A 19181-nucleotide genomic window follows, 5' to 3' on the forward strand; every position below is an offset into this window, starting at 1 on the left:
CCTCATCCTCTGTCGTCCCCTTCTCCTCCTGCCCCCAATTCCTCCCAGCATCAGGGTCTTTTCCATTAAGTCAGCTCTTCACATGAGATGGCCAAAGTATGGGAGTTTCAGCTTCAGCATCAGTCCTTCCAAAGAACACCCAGGACTAATCTCCTTTAGGATGGACTGGTTGGATCTCCTTGCAGTCCAAGGGACTCTCAAGAGTCTCCTCCAACATCACAGTTCAAAAGCATCAGTTCTCTGGTGCTCAGCTTTCTTCATAGTCCAACTCTCACATCCATACATAACCACAGGAAAAACCACAGCCTTGACTAGAGGGAGCTTTGTTGGCAAAGTAATGTCTCTGCTTTTGCATATGCTATCTAGGTTGGTCGTAACTTTCCTTCCAAGGAGTAAGCGTCTTTTAATTTCATGGCTGCAGTCACCATCTGCAGTGATTTCAGAGCCCCCCAAAATAAATTCTGGCACAGTTTCCCATCTATCTGCCATGAAGTGATGGGACGGGATGCCATGATCTTTGTTTTCTGAATGTTGAGCTTTAAGCCAACTTTTGCACTCTCCTCTTTCACTTTCATCAAGAGGCTTTTAGTTCCTCTTCACTTTCTGCCATAAGGGTGGTGTCATCTGCATATCTGAGGTTATTGATAGTTCTCCCGGCAATCTTGATTCCAGCTTGTGCTTCCTCCAGCCCAGCGTTTCTCGTGATGTTCTCTGCATATACGTTAAATAAGCAGGGTGACAACATACAGCCTTGATGTACTCCTTTTCCTATCTGGAACCAGTCTGTTGTTCCATGTCCAGTTCTAACTGTTGCTTCCTGATCTGCATACAGGTTTCTCAAGAGGCAGGTCAGGTGGTCTGGTATTCCCATCTCTTTCAGAATTGTCCACAGTTTATTGTGATCCACACAGTCAAAGGCTTTGGCATAGTCAATAAAGCAGAAACTGCTGTTTTTCTGGAATCTCTTGCTTTTCGATGATCCAGCAGATGTTGGCAATTTGATCTCTGGTTCCTCTGCCTTTTCTAAAACCAGCTTGAACATCTGGAAGTTCACAGTTTATGTACTGCTGAAGCCTGGCTTGGAGAATTTTGAGCATTACTTTACTAGTGTGTGAGATGAGTGCAATTGTGTGGTAGTGTGAGCATTCTTTTGGCAATGCCTTTCTTGGGATTGGAATGAAACCTGACTTTTTCCAGTCCTGTGGCCACTGCTGAGTTTTCCAAATTTGCTGGCATATTGAGTGCAGCACTTTCACAGCATCATCTTTCAGGATTTGAAATAGCTCAACTGGAATTCCATCACCTCCACAAGCTCTGTTTGTAGTGATGCTTTCTAAGGCCCACTTGACTTCACATTCTAGGATGTCTGGCTCTAGGTGAGTTGATCACACCATTGTGATTATCTGGGTCGTGAAGCTCTTTTCTGTACAGTTCTTCTGTGTATTCTTGCCATCTCTTCTTAATATCTTCTTCTTCTGTTAGGTCCATACCATTCCTGTCCTTTATCGAGCCCATCTTTGCATGAAATGTTCCCTTGGTATCTCTAATTTTCTTCAAGAGATCTCTAGTCTTTCCCATTCTGTTGTTTTCCTCTATTTCTTTGCATTGATCGCTGAGGAAGGCTTTCTTATCTCTCCTTGCTATTCTTTGGAACTCTGCATTCAGATGCTTATATCTTTCTTTTTCTCCTTTGCTTTTTGCTTCTCTTCTTTTCACAGCTCTTTGTAAGGTCCCCTCAGACAGCCATTTTGCTGTTTTGCATTTCTTTTCCACGGGGATGGTCTTGATCCCTGTCTCTTGTACAATGTCACGAACCTCCATCCATAGTTCATCAGGCACTCTTTCTATCAGATCTAGTCCCTTAAATCTATTCCTCACTTTCACTGTATAATCATAAGGGATTTGATTTAGGTCATACCTGAATGGTCTAGTGGTTTTCCCCACTTTCTTCAATTTAAGTCTGAATCTGACAATAAGGAGTTCATGATCTGAGCCACAGTCAACTAACTCCCGGTCTTGTTTTTGCTGACTTTATAGAGCTTCTCCATCTTTGGCTGCAAAGAATGTAATCAATCTGATTTCAGTGTTGACCATCTGGTGATGTCCATGTGTAGATTCTTGTGTTGTTGGAAGAGGGTGTTTGCTATGACCAGTGCGTTCTCTTGGCAAAACTCTATTAGCCTTTGCCCTGCTTCATTCCGGACTCCAAGGCCAAATTTGCCTGTTACTCCAGGTGTTTCTTGACTTTCTACTTTTACATTCCAGTCCCCTATAATGAAAAGGACATCTTTTTGGGTGTTAGTTCTAAAAGGTCTTGTAGGTCTTCATAGAACCATTCAAATTCAGCTTCTTCAGTGCTACTGGTCAGGACATAGGCTTGGATTACCACGCTATTGAATGGTTTGCCTTGGAAATAAACAGAGATCATTCTGTCATTTTTGAGACTGCATCCAAACACTGCATTTCGGACTCTTTTGTTGACCATGATGGCTACTCCATTTCTTCTGAGGGATTCCTGCCCACAGTAGTAGATATAATGGTCATCTGAGTTAAATTCACCCAAATCAGTCCATTTTAGTTCGCTGATTCCTAGAATGTCGACGTTGACTTTTGCCATCGCTTGTTTGACCACTTCCAATTTGCCTTGATTCATGGACCTGCCATGCCAGGTTCCTATGAAATATTGCTCTTTAAAGCAACAGACCTTGCTTCTATCACCAGTACCATCCACAAATGAGTATTGTTTTTGCTTTGGCTCCATCCCTTCATTCTTTCTGGAGTTATTTCTCCACTGATCTCCAGTAGCATATTGGGCACCTACCAACCTGAGGCGTTCCCCTTTCAGTATCCTATCATTTTGCCTTTGCATACTGTTCATGGGGTCCCTTCTCCAGTGGACCACATTCTGTCAGACCTCTCCACCATGACCCTCCCGTCCTGGGTGGCCCCACTTGGCATGGCTTAGTTTCACTGAGTTAGACAAGGCTGTGCTCCGTGTGATTAGATTGGCTAGTTTTCTGTGATTATGGTTTTAGTGTGTCTGCCCCCTGATGCCTTCTTGCAACACCTACTGTCTTACTTGGGTTTCTCTTACCTTGGACGTAGGGTATGTCTTCACGGCTGCTCCAGCAAATCACAGCCGCTGCTCCTTACCTTGGAGCAGGGGTATCTGCTCACGGCCACACCACCTGACTCTAAACGTGGAGTAGCTCCTCTCGGCCCTCCTTTTTCCATGCAGCTGCCCGCCCTCGGGCGTGGGGTAGCTCCTCTCTGCTGTCACCCCTGACCTCTGACTTGGGGTAACTCCTCTCAGCAACTGCTGTGCCGATGCAGCAGAAATGGAGTAGGGGCGCAAATTCATCCTCTGTCGTCTTAGAGGCAGGTCCACGCAAATGTGCCATTTTCTCCAACACTCTTACTGTCCCCAGCCTTTTTTTTTTCTCTTCTTTATTAATTTTTTTATATACAACACAGATTTTTATTTTCTATTAAATGTGTATTTTTACTTTATTTTGCTTTAGAATACTGTATTGGTTTTGCCATACATTGACATGAATCTGCCACAGGTGTACATGAGTTCCCAATCCTGAACCCCCTTCCCACCTCCCACCCCATATCATCTCTCTGTATCATCCCCATGCACCAGCCCCAAGCCTCCTGTATCCTGTATCAAACATAGACTGGCAGTTCGTTTCTTACATGATAGTATGCATGTTGCAATGCCATTCTCCCAAATCTTCCCACTCTCTCCCTCTCCCACAGAGTCCAAAAGTCCATTCTATACATCTGTGTCTCTTTTGCTGTCTCGCATACAGGGTTATCATTACCATCTTTCTAAATTCCATATATATGTGTTACTGTATTGGTGTTTTTCTTTCTGGCTTACTTCACTCTGTATAATAGGCTGCAGTTTCATCCACCTCATTAGAACTGATTCAAATGTATTCTTTTTAATGGCTGAGTAATACTCCATGGTGTATATGTACCACAAATTTCTTATCCATTCATCTGCTGATGGGCATCTAGGTTGCTTCCATGTCCTGGCTATTATAAACAGTGCTGCGATGAACATTGGGGTACACGTGTCTCTTTCAATTCTGGTTTCCTTAGTGTGTATGCCCAGCAGTGGGATTGCTGGGTCATAAGGCAGTTCTATTTGCAATTTTTTAAGGAATCTCCACACTGTTCTCCATAGTGGCTGTACTAGTTTGCATTTCCAAAACTGAACCAGGAAGAAATAGAAAATCTTAACAGACCCATCACAAGCACCGAAATTGAAACTGTAATCAGAAATCTTCCAGCAAACAAAAGCCAAGGTTCACACGGCTTCACAGCTGAATTCTAACAAAAATTTAGAGAATAGCTAACACCTATCCTACTCAAACTCTTCCAGAAAATTGCAGAGGAAGGTAAACTTCCAAACTCATTCTATGAGGCCACCATCACCCTAATACCAAAACCTGACAAAGATGCCACACAAATGAAAACTACAGGCCAATATCACTTATGAACATAGATGAAAAAATCCTTCACAAAATTCTAGCAATCAGAATCCAACAGCATATTAAAAAGATCATACACCATGACCAAGTGGGCTTTATCCCAGGGATGCAAGGTGTCTTCAATATCTGCAAATCAATCAATGTAATTCACCACATTAACAAATTGAAAAATAAAAGCCATATATTATCTCAACAGATGCAGAGAAGGCCTTTGACAAAATTCAACATCCATTTATGATAAAAACTCTCCAGAAAGCAGGAATAGAAGGAACATACCTCAACAAAATAAAAGCTATATATGACAAACCCACAGCAAACGTTATCCTCAATGGAGAAAAATTGAAAGCATTTCCCGTAAAGTCAGGAACAAGACAAGGGTGCCCACATTCACCACTACTATTCAACATAGTTCTGGAAGTTTTGGCCACAGCAATCAGAGCAGAAAAAGAAATAAACGGAATCCAACTTGGAAAAGAAGAAGTAAAACTCTCACTGTTTGCAGATGACATGATCCTCTACATAGAAAACCCTAAAGACTCCATCAGAAAATTACTAGACCTAATCAATGAATACAGTAAAGTTGCAGGATATAAAATCAACACACAGAAATCCCTTGCATTCCTATACACTAATAATGAGAAAATAGAAAGAGAAATTAAGGAAACAATTCCATCACCATTGCAACGAAAAGAATAAAATACTTACGAATTCATCTACCTAAAAAACTAAAGACCTATATATAGAAAACTATAAAACACTGATGAAAGAAATCAAAGAGGACACTAATAGATGGAGAAATGTACCATGTTCATGGATCAGAAGAATCAATATAGTGAAAATGAGGACACTACCCAAAGCAATCTACACATTCTATGCAATCCCTATCAAGCTACCAATGGTATTTTCACAGAGCTAGAACAAATAATTTCACAATTTGTATGCAAATACAAAAAACCTCGAATAGCCAAAGCAATCTTGAGAAAGAAGAATGGAACTGGAGGAATCAACCTGCCTAACTTCAGGCTCTTCTACAAAGCCACAGTCATCAAGACAGTATGGTATTGGCACAAAGACAGAAATATAGATCAATGAAACAAAATAGAAAGCCCAGAGATAAAGCCACATACCTATGGACACCTTATCTTTGACAAAGGAGGCAAGAATATACACTGGATTAAAGACAATCTCTTTAACAAGTGGTGCTGGGAAAACTGGTCAACCACTTGTAAAAGAAACTAGATCACTTTCTAACACCATACACAAAAATAAACTCAAAAAGGATTAAAGATCTAAATGTAAGACCAGAAACTATAAAACTCCTAGAGGAGAACATAGGCAAAACACTCTCCGACATACATCACAGAAGGATCCTCTATGATCCACCTCCCAGAATACTGGAAATATAAGCAAAAACAAACAAATGGGACCTAATTAAAATTAAAAGCTTCTGGGCAACAAAGGAAACTATAAGCAAGGTGAAAAGACCGCCTTCAGAATGGGAGAAAATAATAGCAAATGAAGCAACGGACAAACAACTAATCTCAAAAATATACAAGCAACTTATGCAGCTCAATTCCAGAAAAATAAACGACCCAATAAAAAAATGGGCCAAAGAACTAAATAGACATTTCTCCAAAGAAGACATACAGATGGCTAACAAACACATGAAATTAAGACACTTACTCCTTGGAAGAAATGTTTTGACCAGCCTAGATAGTATATTCAAAAGCAGAGACATTACTTTGCCCACTAAGGTCGGTCTAGTCAAGGCCATGGTTTTTCCTGTGGTCATGTATGGATGTGAGAGTTGGACTGTGAAGAAGGCAGAGCGCAGAAGAATTGATGCTTTGGAACTGTGGTCTTGAAGAAGTCTCTTGAGAGTCCCTTGGAGTAAAAGGAGATCCAACCAGTCCATTCTGAAAGAGATCAGCCCTGGGATATCTTTGGAAGGAATGACGCTAAAGCTGAAACTCCAGTACTTTGGCCACCTCATGTGAAGAGTTGACTCATTGGAAAAGACTCTGATGCTGGGAGGGATTGGGGGCAGGAGGAGAAGGGGATGACAGAGGATGAGATGGCTGGATGGCATCACGGACTCGATGGACGTGAGTCTGAGTGAACTCTGGGTGTTGGTGATGGACAGGGAGGCCTGGCGTGCTGTGATTCATGGGGTCGCAGAGAGTGGGACATGACTGAGCAACTGAACTGAACTGAACAAACACATGAAAAGATGCTCAACATCACTCACTATTAGAGAAATGCAAATCAAAACCACAATGAGGTACCATTTCACACCTGTCAGAATGATTGCGATCCAAAAGTCTACAAGCAATAAATGCTGGAGAGGGTGTGGAGAAAAGGGACCTCTCTTACACTGTCTCCAGTCTTTCATGCAACTGTAGCAGCCCCTTTCTGAAGCACATTGCCATCCATATCTGTACTCCCTCACTTTAGAAACTTCTCTCCAACCATTGTAATAATGTTTTTCCTGCTTCTATTTGCAACCACAAGGCTACAGTTAATCTGGATTCTCATATTGTTGTGAAAATGAAAGTCACTCAGCTGTGTCTAACTCTGTGACACCATGGACTGTATTCTCCAGTCTGGAATACTGGGGTGGGTAGCCTTTCCCTTCTCCAGGGAAATCTTCCCAACCCAGGGATAAAACCCAGGTCTCCTACATTGCAGGCAGATTCTTTACCAGTTGAGCCACAAGGGAAGCCCAAGAATACTGGAGTGGGTACCCTATCCCTTTTCCAATGGATCTTCCTGACCCAAGAATCAAAATGGGTTTCCTGCACTGCAGGCCAATTCTTTACCAACTGAGCTACCAGGGAAGCCTGGATATCAGGTTTGTTGTAGGACAGAGCGAATAAGGAATACGCCATTCAGAGCTAAGCTTTTCAGATAGAGTTTAAAAAAAAATACAGTTATAAAATCATCCTATATTCTCCCATTTGAATTTGAAATATATCTACAAACTTCTGATTTAAGTATTTCCTAATATGTTTTCACATATTTCTAGATCTGTATTTTGAAAAGACATCAAACCTAGAAGAACCCAGTAACAATGAACATCCATAGCATAAAAATCCTAGCTTATAAATATCATTTCCCAATAAAAGGCACCTTAGCTACTCACAGAAATGACTGATTCCATGTCTGCTTCAAGGTAAGTACAAGGTAAATTGAGACTTCTTCTCCTGGTCAACAAAGAAGCTTTCAGAACCCAATGGGCCCCTGTCAAAAAGACCCAGAAGAAAATCTGAAGAACTCAAGTGGCATAAAACGGGTCAGTTTAAGTACCCAAAAGGTTTAATGCCTGCAGGGGACAGAAACATATTAAATATATATTTTTGAACAGTGGATTTACAATCATACAAAACCAAAATAACAAACAAACAAAACTTCTTCAATTATATTTGGAAATTATGGTGGTCCCAATACACTGTTTTGAAAATTACAAAATTCTAAGAAAGAGACACTGATTCTGCCTTTCCTGCCTGAATAAAATATATATTACTATCTAAAAAGCAAACAATACAGATTTCTTCTTTATAGATGACTCCCAATTGATAAATGAGGAGGAGAGATGTTAAATTCAAAATTAAACATTTGCAACCTCTAATGAATAATCAATGTGGGACTTGACCAATGAATGGTAAAATATTAGATGACAAATTTATTTGGCACTTTTTAATGGAGGGATAAGGCTGGAACTACAGCTATACTACAGATCAGTCTTAACATCACTAAACTGGACAGCTAGCATTATGTGCCTCACAAGCTGAGGCAATATGGGCACACAGGACCAACTGGGACATAATCTTACCTGAAACAATGGGAAAAGCCTAATTAACTCATGCAACTACTATATAGGAAAAACTGGGGTTAGAAGTTATGTGGCACCAACAGGAAACAATGAACCAAATCAAGTGTAGACGTACTAGAGAAAAAACAATTTTTCTACAAACCAGTGGTGTTAAAAAGGGATCTATTACAGTATGAAAGACTCTTAAGAGACCCAAGAATCTAGCTAGGATGTTGTTTCTAGAAAAACAGCATAAAAAGACATCTTGAAATAATCAGAGAAGTATGGACATAAATGGACACTAAGCTTCATTATGAAGCAACTATCATTACAGATACAAAACTGTTATGCTGTTAGATTAAAAAGTCATCCTTTCTTAGGCATGCTTGCAAATACTGACAATTGAAATGACTTAATGTCTTAAGTTTCTTGACAATACATCAACAAAAAAGTAGAAGATTTCAATAACAGAAGTAGAGGAATTAGATGAGACAATACGGAAAAATATGGATAAGTGTTTAATCTGGGAGACTGGTACATGGCTGTTTACATACTATTCTCTCTCACTGTATCCACTGGACTTCCACTGATACAAATTTTGACTAAGCAGTGAAGGAGGTTGTTCCACTGAGAAGAACACATACATTTGGGAATGAAATTTCTGATGATGGTAAATCTGATGTATTGCAGACAACTTTCAGGTGACCCCATCAGGCTCAGGAGAGGGGCCCTGAGTAATGATGTCTTCATTGACCCCAATAGTTTCCATGCAATGCAAGAAAGGAAAAGTAATATTTCTAGTAGCAATTATTACTTAATATTTTAAATGCTATGTATTTGAAATATAAATATATGAATGGGAAACTTCTGAATCTAGCTGAGATGGAGCCATCTCTCTGTATTAGAAATTGCCTTAAACCAAACAAGGAGAACAAGAATCATAAAAGTAATCTCCACCCTCAACCACCAAAAGGAAAACATCTTAAATTCCTTCAATTTAAAAAATAAAGAATACAAAATCCTTCCTACAGAAAGAGAGAAAGCAATCACAGATGTTGGGAAAACTCAGAGAGAAGATGTCTTCAGTGCACATCTCAGAAAATCCAGTGAAGAACACTCTCAAAAACAGACAAATCAAAACTAAACAATATGGGAAACACAGAACGGTACACAAAGCTAACCCTGAGGTCTTCCTATTGCCAGGCACCTCTGACTCATGCAAATCCTACTACGTGAATATGAAGAACACGTCCTCAAGTGCATAACAAAGAATCAAAGAATCAATGAATCAATCTTTGCAACAGTCACAAGTGGGTGTGTGGGCTATAGGCAGGGCCTATTTGCCCTGAAGTTTCGAGACACCGGGAAGGCAGGGTTGAGTAAGGAATCAGAGGCAATGCCTATTGGCAGCTTGTTGTTGGAGAAGTAAAGAAAACTGAGACTGAACTGCGAGCCGCTCTGCAGACATCTTCCTTGGCTTGGATGAATTAAAATCAAAAGAACTATTTACACAGCCTGTGTCCTACTGAGAATTCCTGTTATTCTGGTTGTGGCCTGGCCTCTCCTCCCACAAGACTGTCTGTAAAGGCAGGTCCAAAAGGATCTGAAATCCTTCAGAGATGAGCCCTTGTTAGGAAGGAACCATTCCAAGTCCCACAAAGGACACTTTACATGAAAGCAAACAAATAAACAAGCAAACAAAAAACACAAGGAAAAGGAAAAGCAAGAGGCACTTAGAAAACATTCAGTAGGAAGAAGTCATGGTTAAATATTTCCTAAGAGGCAATGAAACAAACATAATGAAATAATAAAGCCAAGGGGCAATAGAGTGAGAAATAGAAGATTAAAATATTAGCTGGTAAACTGCAGATAATTCGTGGAGAAAAAATAAAGCCACTATAGAAATGAAGGCCAGGCTGAAAACAGCCCAAGACCTTGCTGAAGCACAACAATGGATCACAGGTAAAGTGAAGCAAACAGCCCATAGGAAATAGCACTCAGAGAATGCTGCATGAGAACTGAGAGAGAACAGAGCTATGGGAGACAGAGTACATATACCATGTGCATAATTGCAAAAGAGCATATCTATATATCTCATATATATGTGTGTATTCAATATATATTCTCACATGCTTCACATATGCCCTAGGAGAAGCACAGAAACATTAAGTGAGGTGACTACAAGGATACACAGGCAACGGTAACGCCTTTACCTGTCTTACCATATAGGACTGGGGAATGGCCTTGAGCATGTAATTCATGTATTACTTATTTAATATTTTAAAATGAATAAGTTGATGTGTAAATATCAATATTATGTATATAAATAGGCATTCTGACATTTATATCTGTAATGTTTAAAGAGATAGCATATTAAGCTTCTAGTTGGAACTGGCAGTTCATAGCATACAAGAAAGGCTTGAGACCACTTTAAGAAGATGACATGATTATGCAAATTAACACTGCCATGTTGGACTACTGAAAACCAAATAAAACCATTTCTCTCTTTTTTTCTTTTCACAAATAAACTGCAAGTGGAAAGATGGAGGCAGATTTAATGACCTGCAATATTATAAAAATATAATACGTTAAATATATCACCCAAACACAAGATTTATGGAACTTATTAGAATCCTGATTTGGAAAAGCAAGACACAAAATATAAATAACAAAAACAGACTTTCCCAAGATTGAATAAATACTTCTGGACGTTAACGAACATCTAAGTATTTAAGATATAGAAAAGGTATGCATAAAAGAACAACTCACTTACAGATAAATATTGAATTGTATTCTAAAGATAAAACAAGATATTTGGGGACTGCTTTTCAGTATATTAGGGTTGATAGGGATTTGCATTAGAGTGTACAAGAAATAAGGAGAAGGCAATGGCATCCCACTCCAGTACTTTTGCCTGGAAAACCCTAAGGATGGAGGAGCCTGGTAGGCTGCAGTCCATGGGGTCGCTAAGAGTCGGACACGACTGAGCGACTTCACTTTGACTTTTCACTTTCATGCATTGGAGAGGGAAATGGCAACCCACTCCAGTGTCCTTACCTGGAGAATCCCAGGGATGGGGGAGCCTGGTGGGCTGCCGTCTATGGGGTTGCACAGAGTTGGACACGACTGAAGTGACTTAGCAGTACAGGAAATAAAACTGACCATGAGAAATTAATTTTTATAAAATCCAGTGATAGGCATACAGAGACCCATTTATATTGCAAATCTACATACCTACCTGTGGAAAATTTTGAGGAAAGCAAAAAAGTCATGTTTAATTTCTGTAATTCATGACAAACATAATAATTACTGTTATAGGAAAAGCTAGGCTATTTTGCTCTCCAGCATTCCTGTCTGGTGGGTGAAACACCAGGGAAGATGAGCCTCAGTACATTTCACACACGAGCATAACATGGAGAACCTTTGTGTGAGATGCTGACTAACTCCCAGCTCACTGAGTTGAGACTAGTCTTACTGTACTCAGAGCCGTCAAAGCTGGAAGGCAGAAGTTTTCCCTGACTAAAGGAAACCAAAAATGCAATCTTCACATTTCATAACTTTTCTAATAAACCAGATGTGATGTCACTCTTTGTGAAGCCTGGCCCTTCCCAACCTGCAGGCTCACCTTCCAGGACTGAGCCCAGCCCATTTTCTCCATATATAAGCTGCTGCTGAAGCTCCACTTACAGACCTGCTCCTCTCAGCCCTGCACTGCACCCCTCGCTCCTTCCTCAGTCTCTGCTTCTTCTGGAACCATGTCTTGCAAATCCACCGTGAAGACCAAAACCATCAGCTGCAGGGGCTTCAGTGCCGGCTCAGCCAGAGTCCCTGGTGTGTGCCGCTCTGGCTTCAGCAGCGTGTCCCTGTCCCGCTCCAGGGGCAGTGGCGGCCTCGCTGGAGTGTGTGGAGGAGCTGGCTTTGGCAGCCGCAGCCTCTATGGCCTGGGGGGCTCCAAGAGGATCTCCATCGCAGGGGGCAGCTGTGTCATCGGTGGTGGCTATGGCGGCAGAATTGGAGTTGGCTATGGCTTTGGAGGTGGAGCCGGGAGTGGAATTGGTTTTGGTGCTGGGGCTGGTAGTGGCTTTGGGCTCGGTGGTGGAGCTGGCTTTGGAGGTGGCTATGGGGGCTATGGCTTCCCTGTGATCCCCCCTGGAGGCATCCAAGAGGTCACTGTCAACCAGAGTCTCCTGACTCCCCTCAACCTGCAAATCGACCCCACCATCCAGCGGGTGAGGACTGAGGAGCGGGAGCAGATCAAGACCCTCAACAACAAGTTTGCCTCCTTCATCGACAAGGTGAGCTGGGAGTGTCTGCCCCCAATGGGGATTGCAGAGGGCCCAAGAGAGCCAACTGAGAGACCTGTTCTACTGGAGAGGAGACTCGGGGGAGAGGGGGTGGGACTCAGGCGAGCTCTCCACTGGGATGCAGGACAGGCTACATGTGGACCCCAGGCGATGACGGTGATGGAAATCATTTATAACTACTCATCCCTCACATGGCCCCATTCCTGTCAAGGAAATAGTCACGGTTCTTGATAATCCTGAAGGAAAGAACAGAAAATAAGAGAATGCAATGAGATGGCTTGATCTTCTGGATGGTCTAAGAGAGTTAAAAGGGTATTGCAGTGGAAACTCCATTTGAGTCATAGATGGATGATGGATGGAGGAAAGAAAGCAAAAAACTAAAGGGAATTTGAGGGAAAACAACTCAAATATATATCCATAGAAATAGTCACCTAAGAACCAGAAAATGAGCATTAAGGGACTTTGTATCAGCCGGATTCGGGCACTATATGGGAAACAAGGTTAAATCTAATCATTAATAGAATTGGAATCTAATCATTAGACTATAAACATCTGATATCCCTTTAACTGAGGTATGTGCTTTGTAAAAGGTCTGCGCAATATGAGAAAAATGCGATGATAAAGTTCATTTGTGCTTGTTCTTGTCAAGAGGAAGACAGGAAGGGTTGAAAGTCACTGACTGACAGGCTCCATAAGTGAGAGGGAGGGAACATCTGACAGCTCCCTGGGGAAACTTGGCCATGAGACCTGTGTGATATGAAGCCAAAGAGTCAGGGGAGCAGAACTGTCAGCCTCTGTACAGGATCTGGAGCAGCCCAGCACCACCAGGACCACCAGATCGGCCCGGGGACTTGTCAACTCACAGATCACCATCTGGTCTTCCTGCAGGTCCGATTCCTGGAGCAGCAGAACAAGGTCCTGGACACCAAGTGGACCCTGCTGCAGGAGCAGGGCACCAGGACCGTGAGGCAGAACCTGGAGCCTTTGTTCGAGCAGTACATCAACAACCTCAGGAGACAGCTGGATAGTATCCTTGGGGAGAGAGGCCGCCTGGACTCAGAGCTCAGGGGCATGCAGGACACGGTGGAGGACTTCAAGAACAAGTGAGTTACAGGAGAGAAATCACCTTAGATTCCTGAAGCCCACACTTCAGTCTGTTAGATGACCAGGTCCAAATGAGGGCATGGTTCTTAGGAAAACATGTCAATAGACATGACATTACAGTTGTTACAAACACAAACCTTGAAGAACAAAAGGGCCATAAAAGTTGAATGGGAAGAGTAATGGAGTAAAGAAATTGGAAACCACAAATTACAACCTTTAGGCTTATTGGCAAAAGTCTCATTTGTATGTACCCATTGTGGGAAGCAGAGATCCAAGGCTGCTCTTCACCCTGACTCAATTGGATTGTATTCCTTTTAATTCCAGATATGAAGATGAAATCAACAAACGCACAGCAGCAGAGAATGAGTTTGTGAAATTGAAGAAGGTGAGACGGAGTCAGATCAGGGGTTCACGCTTCTTTCCTGAAGGAGAGGGTTCTGAGAAAAGAATCACTGAGGAGGCTAAAACAGGAGCAGACTGCATAGGAGGGCTCATCTGATCCCAGGCTGTTTGCTTCTTCCCCAGGATGTGGATTGTGCCTACATGAACAAGGTTGAATTACAGGCCAAGGTAGACGCTCTCACAGATGAGATCAACTTCCTAAGAACCTTCTATGATGCTGTAAGTATCTCTCCACATTCGGTTTCATTGCCTTTAAAGAGATTTGTGAAGAGTGGAATATCTTTGGCCTAGGGGCCTCTCTAAACATCATGAGCAAAGATGGTCAGGTGATCTCTTGTTCTGCAGGAACTGGCTCAGATGCAAAGCTACATCTCAGACACTTCTGTGGTCCTCTCCATGGACAACAACCGCAACCTGGACCTGGACAGCATCATCGCTGAAGTCAAAGCCCAGTATGAGGAGATCGCTCAGAGGAGCCGGGCTGAGGCTGAGTCGTGGTACCAGTCCAAGGTGAGTGGGGAGGCGGCAGCTGATGAGGAATCCCTGTGCCTCCTCTGTGAGCATCAATGAGGCTGTAGACTTCAGTGGGGAAACTACAACTAAGAAGTGGGGGCCTCTCAGGGTAGACCTTTTGGGTAATTATGCCCAAGTCTCATAGGTCAAAGAACCCAAGCTAGGATGAAAGCTAAAGTAGATCAAGGTGAGTGACCTTTGTTTTAGCTTTATTTCAACGTTGATCTCAGCAATAGTACAGAACATTGCTTGTCCTGAAGAGAACCAGTGAGTCAGTGGTCTTCCCAAGGACGGTATGTGAGGGGTGAGGAGCGTCAATGACCTAGTAACACCAGTTTTCTTTAAATGTTTTATGGAAAACCATTAGATTCCTTTTTGAAAGACTAGATTAGTGTTTCTGAAGCTTATGGAGCTCACTTTGTCTCCCTCTGGTTTACAGTACGAGGAGCTGCGGGTGACGGCGGGCAGACACGGGGATGACCTGCGCAACACCAAGCAGGAGATCTCTGAGATCAACCGCGTGATCCAGAGGCTGAGATCTGAGATTGACCACGTCAAGAAGCAGGTACAGTGGGGACCATGGAAGAGAAAAACATCCTTTCCTTCCTCGACCATCAGGTATCATCAAACATCATATGGGTAGTTATTGGGCACTGAGGAAAAAGCAGAGAGAGGAGGACATGTCATGGTTGAGTTTTCCTAGGTTAGAGAGATGAAGCCCAACTCAAGAGCAGGAAACAAACTCAGGATAGGATGAATCTCAGCTGGTCAGTGGTTCATACAGACAGTCTCGAGGCACTGAAATGAGATTCCATAAGGAGAATGATTGAGTTGGGGATGCAAGACACAAGTTGGCAAAGAAAAGCTCAGGCTAGAAAGTACAGGGGAAGAATGCTGCAAGTATGCTCATACTCAATGTGAAAAAGAATCTGAGAAAAGAAACAGGACAAATGAGAGTTGTTCAAAAAAATATCTGTGAAGTGAAAGGAAGGTGAGGTCTCAAGAGTTTGAGATAAAATCGTCTTTCAGGGAGGATGTTTGTGGTTTTGTATAAGCTGTTGTACATCCATGTGAACTTATCCAAAGTGTCAACACTCAAAACTAGGCAGTAGGTCCATTTCTTCCCATGTCCCCTGGTCTTCAGTCTGCTGTGGTATCTTCCAGCCCCATCATCTTTAGGATGGTTAACCGAGAAGGGAATAGATTTTCTTAAAGGACTCCAAGACTAGTTACGATTAGCAGCACTGAGGAAAACTGGACAAAACGAATCAAACCTCCATTTCCGTGAGGTCTGGTCTCTAGAGCTCTTCCTCACTGGGAAAGTGGAACGACGTTTCCTCTCCCCTGGAGTCCAGATTCAGGCTCCCCTGCCCTCCTCCCCTCTAGTGCACCAGCCTGCAATCCGCCATCGCCGACGCCGAGCAGCGCGGGGAGCTGGCCCTCAAGGACGCCAGGAACAAGCTGGCTGACCTGGAGGACGCCCTGCAGAAGGCCAAGCAGGACATGGCCCGGCTGCTGAAGGAGTACCAGGAGCTCATGAATGTCAAGCTGGCCCTGGACGTGGAGATTGCCACCTACAGGAAGCTGCTGGAAGGCGAGGAGTGCAGGTGAGGAACTCACACAGCCTCCGCAACCACCTGGCTCCGTCTCCAAGAAGTCCTGCCAATGAGCCCAGGTGGAAGGCACTCTAGTGGTGGTCATAGTGCTACTCCCAGAAGAGCACTGAGAAGGCAGCTCCTGGGGACTCTCCTCACACAGAGGTTTCCCATGCGGGGCCAGCTGTGGCTCCGGGTCTCATCGTGGCTGTGTCTTCTCTCTCCTAGGCTGAGTGGGGAAGGCGCTGGACAAGTCAACATCTGTAAGTACCTTCACCTGCCCCCATCCCTTGCCCTGGTGTCCCTCTGACTGGACTCTGTGTGGCAGAGTGAGCTCACCATCTTGTCCTGACCTTGCCCCTTTGCTTTCACAGCCGTGGTACAGTCGACCGTTTCCAGTGGCTATGGTGGTGCCAGCGGTCTGGGCAGTGGCTTAGGCATAGGCGGAGGAAGTGGCTGCTCCTACAGCATTGGAGGTGGCTTCAGTTCTGGCAGTGGCAGAGCCATAGGGGGTGGCTACGGCTCCTCTGGAGGCAGCTGTTCCACCATCAAATACACCACCACCTCCTCCTCCAGCAGGAAGAGCTACAAGCACTGAAGTCCTGTCATGGGCTCAAGCTCCCACAATGTCTCAGGCTCCCTCTATTGCTTTGCTCTCTCCTTCAGTTGCTTTATTTTTCCTGCTTCCTTTTCTTACTTCTTGAATTAAAACTGAAGTTGCTGAGTGTCCTCATCTCCTCTCTCCCAAAACCTGTTGCAACTGTGCTTCCATTATTAACCATTGGACAGTCGCTACTTGGGTTCTAGTCCAGACAGTGTAATCCCTCTTACTTTTTACTGGCCCAGGAGATCCCATCTCAGAGATGTTGTGTTCCTCCCTTGCACTGATTGTGAAAGCACAAGTGACTAGTTCTATGATGTACAGGATTTGTATCCCTGTGTTTCTTCCTCTTCTCTTTGCTCACTTGTATTGCTAAATAAAGCAGATTTATCATATAATGTGTGGTTTCACATAGCCTTTCTTTGTCACCAATGGTTCTTGAGGTTTTCATGTGACAAATGAAGCATACTTCTCAGGCATGAAGCACACTCCCCACCCCCATGTGCCTCGCTCGCTTCCTGTAGAGAACTTCAACAAACAGCAGCTTGGGATACTGATAATCAGCTTTCTCTCACGGATACAATTTAATCCCAATGTTTGGCAAGTGTAACCTGAGGACTCTGGTCCAGCATCACGTATACTCTGCCTTTTATTGTTGGGGCCAAGTGTAATCAATTAGTTTCTCCTCCTAAGACCACTCAACCCACACGCAAGGGGTCAAGTCTCAATGTTCATTACAGGAATCATGTTTCTGTTCCATCAGAGCAGAACATTTAGCAATTAAATAGGATATTTTTGATTTTTACTTAGAGTTGACTTCCTGACCAACAAACTTGCCTGAGAAAGTATATCAAATATAATTAAAGTGTATATACTTTTGAACCAAAATTCTATTTCTGTGTATGTATCCTGGAGATAGTACAAACACAGGAAGAAATATATACATGGATGTGAATTCCAACCATCTTTCCAGCATGGGAAAACTGAAAGGGGAGGAGTTGGTCACATTCAGCAGAAAACTCAGATGCTGGTTTCTCAAAGCGTGAAGGCAAAATAAGAATGGTAATTTCCACCTTTTCACACCCTAACACTTTCTAGGAGATGGACGAACCTGAGTCTTTCATCTATCCAGTGTGCTCCGGCTGCTGTGACTTCTCTGAATGGGGATAATGTAAATTCAGGATATCGTGCAAGGCTCCTCATTCATTGGCACTGTCTTTTGGCCATACCAGTCCCTATTTCCTCATGAGTGACCATTATCTCCTTTACTCCTAGGCTCTTACATCGTGAGAGAAAGTTTCTTGGTTTCAATAACATGGAGAGGGTGCCTCTGGATCCTCTTATCAGTATACTGCTTTGTTCACCTATAACCATTCCCCCAGAGAGGTGGGTAGCCTCTCACATTGGTACCTTCTCACTCTCCCCAGCACTTCCCCAACAGCAGGTATGTGATGACTGGGTTCCAAAATCCATGCCCACTTAGTGTCTGTAATATTATGTAATTATGAGAAGTAATGGAAAGAAAATACTGACTAGGAAAAATACATAGAATACAACAATGAATAATAAGCAGATTGCAAAATAATATGTAAACATGGATTTATCTAATGAAAATCTTACGGTGCAGGTGTTGATAGCAAAATAGCAGACTAGAAAGCACCAAACTCTACTTTTGCTAAAGAAACATTGAGAAAAAAACCAGAAGCTGTCTGAACATTGTAGGAGCTCTGGAAAACACTCAAAATTTGCAGTAGCCAAGCAAATGCCCTCTCAAGAAAATCCATCTTCCATATTACAGCAAAATGTCATGACAATGTTCCTAGCACTTTCCCTCCCCTATATGCAGTGCAGTTGTGGTCATGAGCAGACAGCAACCTTGTTTGTAAACTATTTTTCCAATCCCCCTCCCACACTCCAGTCGCCCCTCAAACCCATTTGTTCCTCTTGGTCACCCTCCACCCCCCAGCACATGCATCTTGAATCAAAGATGCAGATGCAGACTATTTGCAAATTATCATGCAAGTCTCTTCAAACACATCTGGGGGGCATTCCTGAAGAAATGTTGCAAGGCTCTCATCTTCATTTCCCATAAATTCAGATGCAGGCAAGAGAAGTAGCAGGAACACTCAGTAAAAACTACAGGGCAAACTACAAACAAATTGACATGTGGGGCAAAATACTACGGGAGAAGACACACAATAGACCCTCTGACCATCCAAGGTCCAGAGGTTAAGCTTCAGTGAGACTCTTTGGGAAATGAGGACATTCAAAGGCAGCTGTGTATAGGAGAACATTTAGAAAACTGTGCCTAGGTCCAGACAAAACACATGTTCAGAAATGTCTTGAGAA

The 19181-nt window shown here is 43.0% G+C and overlaps 2 protein-coding genes across 5 annotated transcripts in view; one reads left to right on the forward strand and one right to left on the reverse strand.

Annotated features, from left to right (window-relative positions):
• Positions 1-19181, reverse strand: part of LOC114113979 (uncharacterized) — a 51328-nt gene that overhangs the window by 24651 nt on the left and 7496 nt on the right. For 3 of the 4 annotated variants that reach the window (XR_003588796.3, XM_060414052.1, XM_060414050.1), the window contains exons 1-2: positions 11371-12593; positions 7645-7742 (exon numbers count right to left, since the gene is read on the reverse strand). The gene's annotated coding sequence lies outside the window, so the exon portion shown is untranslated. Of the gene's footprint in view, positions 1-7644; positions 7743-11370; positions 15290-19181 lie in introns of those variants that run through there. The other variant, XM_060414051.1, reaches the window with a different exon arrangement.
• LOC114113976 (keratin, type II cytoskeletal 6A-like) lies at positions 12001-17230 on the forward strand. Its single transcript, XM_027967280.2, has 9 exons — positions 12001-12608; positions 13506-13720; positions 14046-14106; positions 14247-14342; positions 14469-14633; positions 15076-15201; positions 16023-16243; positions 16460-16494; positions 16606-17230. Exons 1-9 carry the CDS (start codon positions 12069-12071, stop codon positions 16827-16829), a joined length of 1683 nt encoding a protein of 560 aa, XP_027823081.1. The 5' UTR covers positions 12001-12068; the 3' UTR covers positions 16830-17230.

This window comes from Ovis aries, chromosome 3, assembly GCF_016772045.2.
Source record: "Ovis aries strain OAR_USU_Benz2616 breed Rambouillet chromosome 3, ARS-UI_Ramb_v3.0, whole genome shotgun sequence".
NCBI classification, from domain to species: domain Eukaryota; kingdom Metazoa; phylum Chordata; class Mammalia; order Artiodactyla; family Bovidae; genus Ovis; species Ovis aries.

Bases quoted from the DNA above. Each gene is read 5' to 3' on its own strand.
- LOC114113976 (XM_027967280.2), top strand. From the start codon at position 12,069: ATGTCTTGCAAATCCACCGTGAAGACCAAAACCATCAGCTGCAGGGGC. The intron at 14,634-15,075 runs GTGAGTGGGGAG...TCTGGTTTACAG, and splicing joins AGTCGTGGTACCAGTCCAAG to TACGAGGAGCTGCGGGTGAC. The intron at 16,495-16,605 runs GTAAGTACCTTC...TTGCTTTCACAG, and splicing joins CGCTGGACAAGTCAACATCT to CCGTGGTACAGTCGACCGTT.